This window comes from Neophocaena asiaeorientalis, unplaced genomic scaffold (assembly GCF_003031525.2).
Source record: "Neophocaena asiaeorientalis asiaeorientalis breed wild unplaced genomic scaffold, Neophocaena_asiaeorientalis_V1.1 scaffold461, whole genome shotgun sequence".
Taxonomy (NCBI): Eukaryota; Metazoa; Chordata; class Mammalia; order Artiodactyla; family Phocoenidae; genus Neophocaena; species Neophocaena asiaeorientalis.
The window spans coordinates 889,861-904,990 of NW_020173230.1; the positions used below are offsets into that span (position 1 = coordinate 889,861).

The 15,130-nt window shown below is 56.1% G+C and overlaps 2 protein-coding genes across 5 annotated transcripts in view; one reads left to right on the plus strand and one right to left on the minus strand.

Annotated features, from left to right (window-relative positions):
* The window catches only part of BRI3 (brain protein I3), a 23,436-nt gene extending 15,504 nt beyond the window's left edge, over window positions 1-7,932 (plus strand). For 2 of the 3 annotated variants that reach the window (XM_024745500.1, XM_024745503.1), the window contains 2 exons: window positions 376-478; window positions 7,528-7,932. In XM_024745500.1, the coding sequence (XP_024601268.1) occupies window positions 376-478; window positions 7,528-7,660 (236 nt within the window). In that variant the 3' untranslated portion in view covers window positions 7,661-7,932. Of the gene's footprint in view, window positions 1-69; window positions 214-375; window positions 479-7,527 lie in introns of those variants that run through there. The other variant, XM_024745502.1, reaches the window with a different exon arrangement.
* Window positions 7,933-8,189: 257 nt separating this feature from the next.
* The window catches only part of BAIAP2L1 (BAR/IMD domain containing adaptor protein 2 like 1), an 88,197-nt gene continuing 81,256 nt past the window's right edge, over window positions 8,190-15,130 (minus strand). Inside the window, exons 13-14 of one of the 2 annotated variants that reach the window (XM_024745499.1) lie at window positions 10,618-10,655; window positions 8,190-10,017 (exon numbers count right to left, since the gene is read on the minus strand). In XM_024745499.1, coding sequence (XP_024601267.1) covers window positions 9,942-10,017; window positions 10,618-10,655 — 114 coding nt within the window. In that variant the 3' untranslated portion in view covers window positions 8,190-9,941. Of the gene's footprint in view, window positions 10,656-15,130 lie in introns of both variants that reach the window. The other variant, XM_024745498.1, reaches the window with a different exon arrangement.

Consider the following 15,130-nt stretch of genomic DNA (forward strand, 5'->3'; position numbering starts at 1 on the left):
CAACTTTTCTCCGGACGCGGCAGGGGCGCGGCCGAGGGGAGACCCGGTGGTGGGCAGTCTCCGCTCGGCGAACCTGATGTCGGGACCCCGAGTCTGGGTGTCGCCCGATGGCCCTCAGCCCACCTGCGCGGTCGCGCGCGCCTGGCTCGCCCTTCCCGGGAAGCATCACCACTTCCCTGCAAATTAAGTTTATTAACGAGATGCTGTCTGCAAGTTAGCACCTGATAAAGCCTATAGTAGGCACTTAGTGGACGCTGTTGTTGTCTTGATTTTGAAAAGCATGCGAGTTTTTGGTGGGGAGTGGGGAAGGGCTAGAAAAGTAGACCTCTGACTCCCCGCGTCCTGCCCTCTTCTGATGTGCTTTCCTGCCCACAGGGTTACCCACGCACCACCCCAGGGTCTACAGCATCCACAGCCGAAATGTCACCCGGTACCCTGCCAATTCCATCGTTGTCGTTGGAGGCTGCCCTGTCTGCAGGTATGTCATGGGCCTGGGGGCCCCAGAAATCTCTAAGAACACACTTACCGAAACTCATAAAGCCAGGATCGTTTGGAGACACGGTCAGTCTTAGGACAGGCTGCTCACTGAGGTATGGGAGAGAATGGGTTCAGTGGTCCTTGGGTCCACGCACCTTTCATGGGGCAGAGGAGGCTGGGTTCTCTTTGCTGGGGGCGTTACGGGCTTTGGCGGCCATTGAGTCCCGAGTGGGTGGGATGAAGAAATGGTAGCAGTTGGACTGGCAGCCTCTTATCTCCGAATCTGGGAGCTGCAAGTTTGCTCTGCGGTTGGTTCTTGAAGGTGGCAGAAGGTTCCCTTCTCCCAGGAGGGTCAGTTTGAAGTGCGTGGGTAGGAGAGCCCTGACTCAGGTGGCCCGTGTTGGAGGGGCTGGAAGGCCAGGGGGCCAGGGGAGCGGCCGCTGTCAGGGCTGCTTTATGTCATCAGGGCCCTTACCTGCATAAGGGCAGCAACGCTGAGGTTCTTTGGGGTGGGAGCGATATTTCAGATTCTCAGCCTTGAGTCTCCAGAATTTTCTGTTTTTGTAGGGCCTGAGAAGCAGCTATTAGATGCTTGTTTTGTGTGGGTCTTGAGAATTCGAATTCAGATAAGATTTGGTTCTTGCCCTTGGTGAATTCGACTGCATGGACAATTTAGAAAGTCAGGGTAGACTTGGCAAGGACTGGGTTTTCAGCCTGGGTGGGGAGGTGGGTGGCGGAGGAAGTTGGAGTTCGTGAGATGGAACTGAGAAGCCGTGGCTTACACTTAGGCTTAATTTCAAAAGTGTATCAGGGACGCCCAGAGTGGAGTCGAAGGGAAGTTAACAGTTTGAGTCACAAGGGTCAATTGTGTGGGGAGACAAGGGCCTGGGAAGAGGAGGAACGTCCGGAAGTGGGGGCAGGAGGTTGGACCCCCGGAACCAACTGTGAGTTTACTAAAGGGGCTGTGGGCAGGGGAGAGCCCTCTGGGTTGCGTGCCGGCCAGGTGGACCTTGATATGCAAACCCTAAGCAGGTGTCTCTTCGGACACATCTGGTGATACTCTGGCCTTTGGAGAATGTGAAGGGGGAGGGGAGACAGCTGGCTGCCTCCGGAGAGGAGCTCTCTGCAATCTGCACTGGGTACCTGTGGGCGTCAGAGTTCTTGGGGTTGGGGGCATGTGGGTGGGCTTGGAGATGGGGGGCACGGTCTGGGAGGCTGGTCCTTTGCAGAGAGAGCCATTGGGACTCCTTTTGGAAAGTTGCACAGAGAGGTGGGCGATGGGAAACCCGCTGTGCTTGGCTTTGAGGCTGGTTCAGGGTGCCCAGAGCCTTGCTGTGTGCACGGCCCTTCTGTCCCCAAGGTGCCTAGCTGGGCGATTCCAAGGCCCTGTTTCCGGGTGGGAGGGGTTCCGAGCAATGTCCTAAGTGTAAGGAGGGGCTTCAGGCTGGCAGCTGAGGCGGCGCCGCACCTGGAGCAGAGCCCTCTGGCTGGGGTTTCAGCGTCTCCCCGCAGGGCCCAGCCTGCCAGACGAGCTGGGCTCAGATCCTGGCCTTGCCAGCTGCCAGCTGGGCCCGTTTCCCCATCTGGGAGATGGGGTGTCTGATGGGATGGTCCAAGGCTCTTGCTGGCCCAAGGCCCTGAGCGTGGAGGAGGTGAGACCAGCAGTGGGGTTTACGGGGCGCGGATCCCCCAGGGTTGTGAGCTTCCAGGCTGCTGCAGGACGGGGAGCATTTCCCCGACCCCTCCCTTTCCCTGGGGTGGGAGCGGTCACAGTGGAGGCCCCGGCTTCTGCCCTCAGCCCCCAACGTGCAGAGTGTGGGTCACCATCTCTCTGCTCTTCTGAGGAGGGGCTTGGGCTCAGGGCTGCTCTAAGGCTGAGGGAGGGCGCCTGCACCGGAACAAGTTTCTTCCCTTCTGTCGGGATCGCCGGCCTCCCGGCCTCCCGGCCTCTGGGTGGTGGGTGCAGCAATGGGGAGCAGGTGCTCTGAGAACAAGTTTGGGGGCCCGGGTTGGGAGCACACACTGACGCCCTCCAAGGCACGTCCTCCATGGGCCCTTCTGTCAGCTTGAGGACGGATGCCGGCGGTTAGGGCCCTCCCGGCACTTTGGGCTCTTACACAGGGGTGTCCTGGCCCCCTGCCTGCAGGGCCCTCTGCTGCTGGCGTGGGCCGGGGGCCCGGGGAGGTGGGCAGCAGGAAGCAGGGGAAGGCCGGGGACTTCCAGGGAAGCTCCGCGGTGGTTTGGGGAGAGGGTGCCTAGTCCCTGGGGACAGCCGGTGTGGCCCCTGTCCAGCGTCATAGGGTTGGGAGACAGGCGGCTTCTCATGTGACCACACTTCCTTCCTTCCCAGCCAGCCCGCCAGGCTCCGTCCCTCCCTGGGAGCTTGGCAGGAGTTTGCCGAAGTCACACGTCTGTGATTCCCTCTGAGTGAGGCCTGGCGTCAGAGGCCTGTGCCACTTGTCACTTTGCCACCGTCTGAGCCTTCCCTTGAGCAGCCTGACCCCGTCCTCCCTGTTTAGGTGCTACGAGAGCATTTCTTCTACCCCTGCGGGCAGTGAGCATGCGCCCCACCCCACCCCTGCCCACCCGCGGCCCCTGTGGACCGAGCACCGCCTTGGCTGGTGGGGCTTCGGCCAGGCCTCGGGCCTCTCTGAAGCTGTCCTCCTCTGGGGCGTGGGCTGTCCCTGGATGAGGCCACTTCGAGTCTGGGGGCCCGGGGCTGCAGTGGGAGGGCCTGTGCAGAGGGCGCTGGGCAGCGCGGGTCGGAGGCTGGAAGGCACGTCGAGGCGCGGGGCCTGGCTGCACCCGGCTCCCTGCTGGGCGTCCGGTCTTGGGGGTGACCAAAGAGGTAGGAGGGAATCCAGGAACGGCTGGGGTCTTGGAAGCCAAGACAGAGGCTCCAGGAACAGCTGTGGAGGTCAGGTGCTGCCCAGAGGTCAGGACAGTGATGAGGCTGGGGCTCCGGCCTCGCCCCTAAGAGCGGGCTCTCCCCGGCCCAAGCACTGATGAGCCGGCCCTGGCTCCCGGGCTGCCGCGGGCAGGGCGTGCCGACCGTGGGGGCCTGGGAGTGCTCGGGGCCTCTCCGTCCAGCTGTGCCTGGGGTCCGGGGAGCCCCGGGAGCCCCAGGCAGGCCTTGCCACCTTGCAGGCCCTCCCGCAGCATTTGTTCTGCTTGGGGAGGCTCTGGGCTACCCGGCCGCGGGCTTGCTCGGAAGCGCCCCTGGAGTGGCCGGCGGCTCCCCGCCCCCGTGGGACCCTGGGACAGCTGGGGGCGAGGTATGACCTGGTCTCTGGAGGGGGCTGGCCAGGTGCCGTGGGGCATCATGCCCACCCCTGCCCGTCTGCAGGCTCGTGGCCACCTGCACGAAGCCCTCTGCTCCCCTCTCGCGGCTTGTCTGGGGTGGTTCTGTGGCAGATCCTGACCTGAGGCGGCCTTGTGCTGGGAGCAGTGGTGGCACTAACTCGGGGGGGCTCAGAGGGTAGGGAGGCCCTGGGCTGGGGTCTGGATTGTTCCCAGCCAGGCCACTCGCTGCCTGAACAAGGCTCCGGGCTCCAGCTTCGTGTAAGGGGGACACGATGGGACGGGGAGGATGCTGGGAGGAAACGGGGGTGGGGTGGGGTGGTGGTGAGGATGGGATGGGACGTGTGGGTTGCAGGGTCTCCGCCGCACTCGTCCTGGGGCCCCACCCAGCCCAGCTCCCTGAGCAGATGGGTGTCGGTGGAATCGAGTGGCCACTCTCCCCGTAAGGTCAGAGTCCCTTAAGGAAGTGTTTCCAGAATCAGTTCCCAGGTTTCTCCAGTTTCTGCTCAGGAATGGGGGAGGGGCCTTTTAACCGCAGCCGGGGCCACGGTGCTTGCTCAGTTTGGATTCTGAGCCAGTGGATGAAGAGGTGAAACTCACTCTGAAACGGTGAGGGCTTTCGAGGGGCTTGGAGAGAAAGAGGCCACGCCACTTAGGAGAGGCTGGCAGGACGGGCAGGGGGTCCCCTCCCTCCTACGTGGCCCGAGGGACAGGTTTGCTCTGCAGCCTGCTGTTGCTGCGTCAGGACTGGCCTAGAGACCAGATTGTGTTCTCAGTTTAGAAGATTTTGGATTTTTAAAAACAGTAAATCATGCTAGCACTGCTTTTGAGGTTTGGGCAGTACCCATGGTCAAATATTAACATTTCTGCAGCAAGACACAAATATTCCCATTAAGGGGACACATTAAGACTATAAATGGCCACACATCAGTTCAGGTCACATGTGGCTGCCAGCTGGGTTTGTTACAAACTTATAAAAAAGTTCTGCGTTCAGAGCTTTTGGCATTTGGAATTGTGGGTAAGAGGTGTGGACTGCGATGCGGGTAGCAGGTCCCTTGGGCTGGGAAGCCACGTTGGCGGGTCGGGCCGTGGTTCTTCATGGAAGGTCTGAGTGTGGAGCAGACCTGCTAGCAGGGCCCGGATTCTGCCCACCTCCCTGGCTGCTGAAGGGAAACGGCCTGGCTCTGCCGCCTTCTTGGGGTGGGCTGGAGGTGAACGGGGGAGAGGGCGTGGGGTCTCGTCCCATCAAACCCGGACTCCTGACTGAGGGTGTTGGAAAGGGGAGGCCCAAGCTGCCTGCTTTGCTCTGGCTTGAGTGAGTGATGGATCTGGACAGAAAGCACTGCAGGTTTGTGGAATGAGGGAGCGTGTTCCTCCTGCCTGGGGTGCCAGGCCTCCCCCGGCTGGTCTGACTGCTGCTGGGAAGCTGTGCTTACACAGGGCCAGTCCACTGGCCTCATGGTGGGGAGGGCCCGGATGAGGGTGACCAGCCCTCTCCTGGGCTTCCTCTAGCTTTAGACAGTGTCGACCAGGGTCTGGGGTCTGGGTGGAGAATTAGGGAAGGGGCAGATGGGGGGCTGTTGCTGTTTGACCCCTGACCCCAGAGGACAGGAACAAGTCGCAGACGGGCCAGTTCACGTGGGTGCGGGCACCAGGCAGCCCAGGGCAAGCCCCCGCTCCTCCACTGTGGGGAGACGGCCGCCACTCGGAGGGCTTCTCCAGCCAGGGGGCGCTGGGTGCCCTCGCAGCAGGGCAGGACCCCGCCTGGCCCTAGCCTCCTCCTGGGATCTCCTGGAGCCTTTGAGTGGACACCCTGGGTTCTAAGCTCTGCCTCTGAACAGCTTTGATCCTTAAGTGAGATAGTACGGAGTGTCTGGTAGTCACTCTTCTCGGGCCTCAGTGGCCCCTGGAGGGGACACGAGGCACCCTGGTGGCTCAGAAGGTTCTCAGCTGGTGCAGGTGACACAGCTGTGAGGCCTAGTTCACCTCTGTCCTGTGCTGCTTCTCCTCCCTTGGACATTCTAACCGAACGTACAAACCGGTGTGAGTCTGGGGATTTCAGCTGTAGGTGGAACCTGGTTCGGTACCTGGAGGAAGCAGGGAGATGGGGCCATGGCTCCCCGAGTGGTCCCAGGCCGCCTGGCCGCCTCTAGTTATTCTCAGGTGGCCTGATTAGTACCAGTAGGTGTAGGAGCTGTCAGCAGCGACTGCACAGAGCAGGCGTGTTCCGGGCCCGGGGCAGCCTGTCACGGCCTCCTTTGTGTGGAGCCACAGGTGGGTGGCTCAGGGCCTTCTGGAAGCCCCCGCTCCCTACTTCGGCCGCGTGGCCTCGGGTGCTCTCTCAGCATGTTCTTCTGCCGCCTGGTCTGAGAGGGCCGCGAAGCTGGGGCAGGTGGGGTCTGGGAGGGCACGGGGCACAGCGTGGTGACCCGACAGCCTGTGTTGTACTGTCTGTGCCAGAAACGGCGGCCCTGCTGACAGATGCTGGCCAGCTGATGCCCTTTCCCTTGGGGCGGGCCTGGCCTGTGGGCGGCGTCCGTGAGCCTGGGCTCAGCAGGTGCCTCCGCTGCAGGGCTGCTCAGAGCCTTTCCTCAACTAACTCGGGGCGTGAGGCAGGTCCCCAAGACCCCCCCGCCCTTGGTCTCTATGCAGCGTTCCCAGGGCTTCCGGTGGCTAGGCCCGCTGGGAGGTGCTCTTCTCTGGGGCAGGGCTTGGAGTCGGTGTCCCGGCTGAGCTGCCCCTCCCTGGGCCCCCACAGCCCTGTTTGCCCGCCCCGCCCACACTTGTTGGTTGGGCTGAACCTTCCTCTCCACACAGGCGGCCAGAGGAGGGTCGTGGGCATAAAGGATCCTTACCGTGTTTGAGGACAATAAGGGGGCTTCAGGGAGCCCAAGGACCTTGGTGTGTGCGTGGGGGGACAGGCGGGGTCCCGAGGGCGGGGCACTGGTTCTGCGCTGCAGCTGGGGCGGGGCTGGGCCTGCGGGGCCCGAGAGACACGCTTCTGGGGGGTGGGCATCATGGGCATCACCCGAGGAGCTGAGCACATGGCTCCTGCTTCCCCCTTTCGGGGCCTTTGAAAAGGACCCGAGACCCGGGGTGGAGCCCTCGTGGGCACACAGTGGGGGGATGACCCCTAGCGGTCCCAGGGATTATGTACTGTGCACATTGAAGGTTAATGACTTTTTCCGAAGAGGAAGCTTTGAGATTAAATTTCTCAAGTGACATTGTGTGAACATGGCTGATTTTAGTCTTTCACTAAAACCTGCTCCCCCACCGAAACCAATAAAAATCACACAAAATCCAAACTCTGTCACTATTTTCGGAATTTCCCTGTAGGGAATGGGAAAATAAGTCTAAAACTTTTCAGCGTTGGGAAAAAAATATCCTAAAGTGATTTGGGTTTCTTGGTTTTGTTCTTCTCAGAGACGTAAGAATTTTTATAGAAACCAGCATTTGCCTCTTGTTCCTCATTTTGTAAGAGAAAACATGTGGCAGGTTATATGGCAGCCGGATGTTCTTGCCTTTATCAGTAGGCGCTGGTGCCTCCCAAGCGGCTCTTCTCTCCTCTTCACGTTTTCTGTGCAGCCACTGGTGGCAGCTGGCCGTCCCCTCCACGACCGGCGCCCCAGCTCTGGAGGCGCCTAGGCTTGCGGACGTGGGTGGAGGGCGCCTTGGGGACAGGGGTCCGCTGGGCTGGCAGGCCTTGGGTCTGCGAGGGCCCTAACCCGCGTGCCCCCTCTCTCTCCGCAGGGTCGGGGTTCTGGAGGACTCCTTCACCTTCCTGGGCATCTTCTTGGCCATCGTCTTGTTCCCCTTTGGGTTCATCTGCTGTTTTGCCTTGAGGAAGCGAAGATGCCCCAACTGTGGAGCAAACTTTACTTAAAGGGAACAGCACACCTGGTTTCCCCACACCCAGCTCTCTTTTCTAATGTAAATGTCATGTACAATAGCTTCGTGGAATTCAGCTTCAGGACTGCTTTGTAAAGGGAGGTGGGTGGACTGGGCACGGGAGCCGCAGGGAGTGTGGCCGCACAAGGCACTGCTCCCAGGTCAACGACAGCTCAGTAAGGCACTGCTTTTATTTTTCGCAGTCTTCAGTTTGGGAAAGGTGAGAGACACACTGCTTTAAATAAATGAGATCCATACCGCTGTTCACCTGGTTTTGCTTATTCAGTGCACACTGCCACTTACAGAAATCAAGTTTTGTTACGAAAACTTCAAACATATACAAAATAGAGAAGAGCGTTACCTCTCCTAACTCAGCTTCAACATTATCCAGTTCACACCGACCTTCTGTTATTCCTCAGTAGGCATTTACAGCTCAAAAACTGTGCTTGTTTTCAAGTTTGTATTATTATAATGAAACCTAATACCTTGACATTTACAGAGCACGCACCCCAGTGCCCAGGACCTAAGGCAAGGCCTCCCGTGCTGTGTGACGCAGGTAAGTGACGGCTGTCGTCCCTTCTGTGGAGGTGTAGAGGGTCTGGGTGAGCCAGGTGGGCCTGCAAGTGGCGTCTGATAATCCCAGGACCTGTGCCATCCCTGTAACCAGAAGACCCCCAGCAGCAGAGCTCTGGGGGCCGGGGCCACGGTGTGACACCCCCGGCCCCTTTTCCCTTAATTAACAAGCCTCCACACCTCACTCCCTCCACACTGTTGAAAATAAAGGGCTTTTGTGAACCCTGCTCTTAAATGGTGAGAGGAGCAATGGGCCGTGTGACTAATTTGTGTTTTCTTGGCTGGTGGAAGGGTCTGCTCTCAAAAGACAAGTGTGCTGCTTGACAGATGCCCTTAGCCTGCGGGTCCTGGGAGCCCTCACACAGTCCCAGACCCCCACCACCAAGTGGTCATAGCTGACCAGCCAGGAGGAAGACAGGACCAAGAACCCAAAGCGTCACACGCTTACACTGGTTTACCTGCATTTGACCTTGACCAATTTCAAGCTTATAGAAAAATAATATTCATGGCAAAGCCAAAAGCTGTGGTCAGCAACAAGCCCCCCCTCCCCTGCCCCCCATACAGTGGATGGCCTGCGTGTGAGTTTCCATGACCACTCCCCACTCCTCCAAATTGGGCGTAGTCCTTGACAGCCAGAGATAAACCCTGCCACTGGCTCTGCCTTGCTGCGCCACTGCAGAAGCCCAGGTTCCGGGTACGCCGGCGTGGGGCTCAGCCGAGGTGCAGCCTCCCACTACCCTCCCCTGGCTCCCAGAGGTCCTCCTGGCTTCAGCGGTGCTGTTTGCAGTTTCAGCACCTGACTGAAAAGTGGAGAAACTTGCACCCCAATAGGTTTCAGAGTAAATCAGTGATGGAGGCAGCTTTGGTCAACTAGCTTAGTGAGAGGACCCTGGGTTTCTACGTGCAGAGTCCCCAGATGCATGTGTTATTACCCTGTGAGCCAGGCCCGCATGTGGCATGGCCTGGCATGTTTTCATTGGTATCCCAGTTGGTAACTCAGAACGCCGAATTCAGTACCTCTTAGAAAGTATTCAAGTGCTAATATGGCTGTGATAGGGGACAGGTGAATTCTCAGTGCTCTAGCGCTGTGTCTAAATCACGAGAACTTGCGGGATGCTTCATCTTGGGTAGGGCTGCATTTGATTTAAGCAAACATTTAGAAGTTTTTAAGTTAAAAAATTAAATTTTATACAATATTCTCATAATTTATATTGCTTAAGGTTATTTGCATGCTGGGATGCAAATCTACACGGTGATTTCTTTAAACATCGTAATGCTATTTAAGAGCACATGCTTTATAAAATAAAACTGTGATCTTATTTGCATTCAGGTGCAGAAAGCCAGTCACAGAAGCGTCAACTATCCCTTATTCTGGCTATTAAAAAAAAAAAAACATAGACTATTAAAAGAAAATGATACAATAGGATTGGAACCAAATTTACAGTTCTTGAACAGAACAGGAAGAAAATACTTTAAATGATTGAATTGTATCTAAACTATGACGTAGTTACCTTAAAGACAGAAATTTGTAAACCCAGCTATGTTAAATTAGAAAATGCACTGATTTGCTCAAGTGGAATACATGTAAAATCAGGCACCCTCCGGTGAAGCTTTACAACAGGACAGCACTTTTCACAAACGTATACCTATCATTTCCCAAGCGAGAACCGAACGGGGAACCAGAGGAATCTGGGGCCACCTTTTCATCGAATGACTGGTGCTGAGCGATCATTTGTCACCGTTGGTCGGAGTTTCACAGTAGCAAAGGGATTTTCTTTGCTGGGGAGGCGGGGGGAGAAAAAAATTGTTGGCAGAAATACTTCAAGACCAGGGATTTGGTTCGGAAAAAGAGCTAATAACTCTTGCTCTTGTTCTGTAAAATTATATAGCTTATATAATTCCCAGACATTTTCTGAACATGAAAGTTTTGTTCTGTGACAGTTCTCTCCATGCGCCCATTATAAGCTAATTGTTTCATTTTGGCTGCAGTGAGAAAGGCCTCAGGCCTGGGGGTCCTCTGGGAGCGGGGCCTGGAGGGCCTGCCCAGCATCTGCCCTGATCCAGAAGGGAGTTCCCCTGGCCTCGTGTTGCGTTTGGCACTTAATAATCAGCTGCTGTCCTAGAAGGCTCTCCCCCTACCACCACCTTCCCGCCCCACACAGGACTGCAGAGAGTACGCTGCCCTCTGTCTGAAATGTTTAAAGCTCTGGACAGTTCTGTAATGGGCGGTGGGCTTCCCTGGCGGTCCAGTGGTTAGCACTCCATGCTTTCATTGCCGAGGGCCTCGGTTCTGTCCCTGGTCGGGGAACTGAGATCCTGCAAGCCCAGTTCTCCTGGGCTGAGTAAGGGGGAGGGCCCTGGTGGAGGAAAGTAACATACCTGAGAAAAAGAGGCTTTGCAAACCCATTTGCATCATTCTGTGGGAAAGAAAAAGAAGTTTATGGAAGGCTCATGAAATTGGGACATTTTTAATAAGACCTGAAGGTAAAGACATCTAAAGCATAAGGCACTGCTTAAAGCTATGCATGTTTCAAAGTGCCCTGGAGTCTCAATTCATTTGTCTCATTTATCTAAATTCACTCGGAAGCGTAAGGGCAAGAACGGAAGACATTCTGAAACACAGTGAGGGACCCTTACAAATGCTGGAACATCTTAGAGGGAAACACAAGGTCTGCTGCTCCCTGCCTGTGGCCTGAATTCACGTGCAAAACTGTAGTGATTATGGTTGGCTTTTTGGGAGCCCGATCCTGAACGAAGCCATGAGAAACAGTAAAAAGAAAACTTTGTTGGGTTTCGGTGCCGTAGACTGGTGCCAACTGCCAAGCAGAGATCTGATCTTGTAGAAGTTCCCGTAATTGCGGGAGAGAGAGGACAGAACAGTGCAGGCACTGTCTTTGCCTTCAGGAATTGCCAGAGCCCTCTCGGAGCCCCAGCCTCCGGCTCCTAGGGGCTCGGGGTCTCCCAGTGTGGCCGGGGACCAGGTGATTGTGTGTCCTCTCCTTCATTCCACAAAGAATCTGCTTTAAATCTGCTCTGGCTGTTGTAAGAAATCACTGGCCCAAGCTGGCGGGCTTATTCAGATGGCTGCCCAGGAGAGGGCAGTGTCATGCCATCTGACCAGGGCCACCAGGCCAGCTCCCAGGATGCCCCATGGTCTCAGGGCTTGCAGGCCTCTGAGCTCCTCTCACTTCCCGTTGCCAGTTGCCAGCCTGGGGCTGAAGGCCACGCCTGGAGTAAAAGCCAGGCCAGGGCTCCCTTGGGATGGCCTCTCCTGGGTGCTGGATGTACAGACTCAAGGCAGAAGGGGGCTGGGGGCACCAGGGCTACTTCGCAGACCTGTGCCTGCTGTCTCCGGGCCTCTGGGGACCTCACACCTTGACCTTGAACCTGGGGCGAGTAAGGTCATCCCGAGGGGGAGCCCCAGCACCAGGGGCAGCCAGCCCGATGTCCGGATTCAATGTCTCCCTCTCAGGATTGAAGCACAAAGCAGCTGCCCTGCTCGTTAGCACATCCTAAAAGGGCCTGTCCCCGCAGGGCTGCTGGGCTTGCTCAGCAGGCCTCGGAGTGAGCAGTTTCTGGTGTAACATTCATGTTACAGGATGAGTAAGAGCTAACTTATGATTTATTTAAAAAATACCCCAGAATGCCTGTCGTGCAGTCCCACACACGCTCAGGGTGCTGGCATTAACCTGCTGCCCAGAGCAGGTGCCCCCAGGCTGGGGAGGCTGAGTCCAGGCTGTGACTGTGGCTCAGGGGGAGGCCGGCTGCGTCCTCCCGGCCTGGAAGGCCCACGTCCTGCCAAGCTGGACTCCCCGGATGGGGCCTCCGCAGGGCATGTAACAGAAACCACCTTCCTGCCTGTCCTTGGGGCAGGACACTGTCCCCCTCCCCTGTGTGTCCTCAACTTGAGGAGTGCCCCCACTGCCCTCAAGGCAGAAACCTTGGAGCCTGACTGAACTCTGAAACGAGCTTAGCCATAGTTTCACAGGCTGTGTTATCTGGCTGACACGACACGGTGAGAGAAACAGAAACACTGGAGGAGATGCACTGAAGTCCAGCCCTGGCGGTAAAGTGGCAAGAAGTAACAACTTGTGCTATGAGGAAAGAGAGCAAAATGACTCCTAAGACGGCAGCCCGAAGCTACCGGGCCCTGGCACGTGCCCCAGCGAGCCCACTCCTGGTTGGTACAAGCAGCATGTGCACACGTTAGCACTGAGACACCCGCTAGGATGCATGGGGCAGCCCTATCCCAACAACAGGAGAGATATCAGGCAAAACGTTCTCTGACATAAATCGTAGCAATGTTCTCTTAGGTCAGTTTCCCAAGGGAATAGAAATAAAAGCAAATATAAACAAATGGGACCTAATCAAACTTACAAGCTTTTGCACAGCAAAGGGAACCATAAACAAGACGAAAAGACAACCTACAGACTGGGAGAAAATCTTGGCAAACTATGTGACCGACAAAGGCTTAGTTTCCAAAATATACGAATAGCTCATACAGCTCAATAACAAAGAAACATTCCAATCCAAAAATGGACAGAAGGCTTAGACATTTCTCCAAAGAAGACATACAGATGGGCAACAGGCACATAAAAAGATGCTCAACATTGCTAATTATCAGAAAAATGCAAATCAAAACAACAGTGAGGTTCCACCCTCACACTGGTTAGAATGGCCGTTATTAAAAAGTCCACAAATAACAAATGCTGGAGAGGGTGTGGAGAAAAGGGAACCCTCCTACACTGTTGGTGGGAGTGTAAATTGGTGCAGCCACTATGGAGAACAGCATGGAGGTTCCTTAAAAAGCTAAAAATAGAACTGCCATATGAATCAGCAATTCTACTCCTGGGCAGATATCTGGACAAAGCTCTAATTCAAAAAGATAAATGCACCCCATCGTTCATAGCAGCACTATTTACAATAACCAATACACAGAAACAACCTAAAGTGTCCATCAACAGATGAATGGATAAAGAAGATGGGGTACATATATACAATGGAATACTACTGAGCCATAAAAGAGTGAAATAATGTCATTTGCAGCAACATGGATGGACCTATGGATTATTATACTAAGTGAAGGAAGTCAAAAAGAGAAAGAAATACCAATATGATATCACTTATATGTGGAATCTAAAATATGACATAGGGACTTTCCTGGTGGTCCAGTGGGTAAGATGCCACGCTCCCAATGCAGGGGGCCTGGGTTCGATCCCTGGTTGGGGAACTAGATCCCACATGCATGCAGCAACTAAGATCCCACGTGCCACAACTAAACATGCCACAAAGATCCCACATACTGCAACTAAGATCTGGTGCAGCCAAAATAAATATTTTAAAGAAATAGAATATGACACAAATAACTTATTTACGAAACAGATTCACAGACAGAAAACAAACATGGTTACCAAAGGGGAACACGGGGAGGGATAAATTAGAAGTTTGGGATTAACAGATACACACTACTATACATAAAATAGGTAAACGAGATTCTACTGTATAGCACAGGGAACTATATTCAGTGCCATGTAATGTACTGTAATGAAAAAGAATAGGTTTAAAAAAGAATGCAGACATAGGTATAACCGAATCACTGTGCTGTACACCTGAAACTAATGCAACGTTGTAAATCAGTAACAGGAGGGATGACAGCCTCTGTTGAGACACCATTGGAACCACAGGAGGACACAGTTCTGTCTACGCAGGGCCAGACCAGACAGGCACCCAGCGTCCAGAGGGCAGTCTGGACTGTGAGATGGGACAGTTGGGGGGACTCCTGGAGGTCCGGTAATGCTCCAGTTCCTGATTGGGTGTTGGTTATATGGAGTCACTTTGTGACGTGACTTTTCTTGCACTTTTCTGTATATGGTATTCAATATTTACAAAAAAAAAAAAAAATAGGACCTTTTCAGAAAGGTGTCCTCTTTAACACACCTGCCAGCGAGCTTATTGCCACGGCCGCCCTCCTCCCAGCTCCCTTCTCCTCCGCGAAGGCACCTCCTTTGCCCAGCGAGGAGCTCAGGATCCGCTGGCCTCAGACCCGCCCGCACGGCCCACACCCCGCCGGCTGAGCCGGGAGCCGCCTGTCCCTCTACTGCCTCCCCGAGCCTGCGGTGAGGGGTTTGGGGTCTCCCCCGCACACCCCATCTTTCCCTCCTCCGTCGCCTGGCACACGTTGCCCTGTCCAGGAGCACCGAGGGCTCTCGAGGCCCTTCTTGGTCGTTCTCTGACCCATCTCGGCACAGCTCCTGGCGTGCCCGGGGCACCTCCTCTGTCGCAGTGTGGGCCACACAGCATGTGCTCGGAAGAGCCCCGCCCCGCCCGCCGTCTGGGAGACACTGGTCCTCACTCACCTCTCGGGTTATGCTGGAGTTCGCAGCACGCGTCCCGCCCCCACTTCGCTCAGGCTTCACAGAGCACGACTCCCAGGTGCTGGTCCCTCTGCTGGGCTGCACCCGTGGCCACGGCCTGTCGTGTGTTCTGTGTCCCCTCTTGGCAGCCAGCATGCTTCCCTCCCCGCGAGTGGCCAGGCTGCCAGGAGAAAGCGGGGCCGGGGAGGCCTGGGGACTGGATGGCGAGACAGCCCACAGGCGGGAACAGGCATGGGACATGCCTGGTGACTTCTCGCGAAAAACCCCAAACCCCAGTCCACCTGGAGGTGGCCCTTGCTGGCTGTCACGGTGTCCGCATCACGCCCCCTCCCCGCCACCCCAGAGTTCTGCCTGGGTGTCTCCTGCGTGCCCGCGTGCCTTGAAGATGACGGGGTCCCAGCCTACAGGTCAGCTCAGACCCGCAGCCACAGGCAGACGCACAGAGATGATGGGACCCGCAGCCCGGCCAAGACTGTTGAGAAGCCTCGCGGGGAGTCCTCCACTCCTGAGGACCGAAC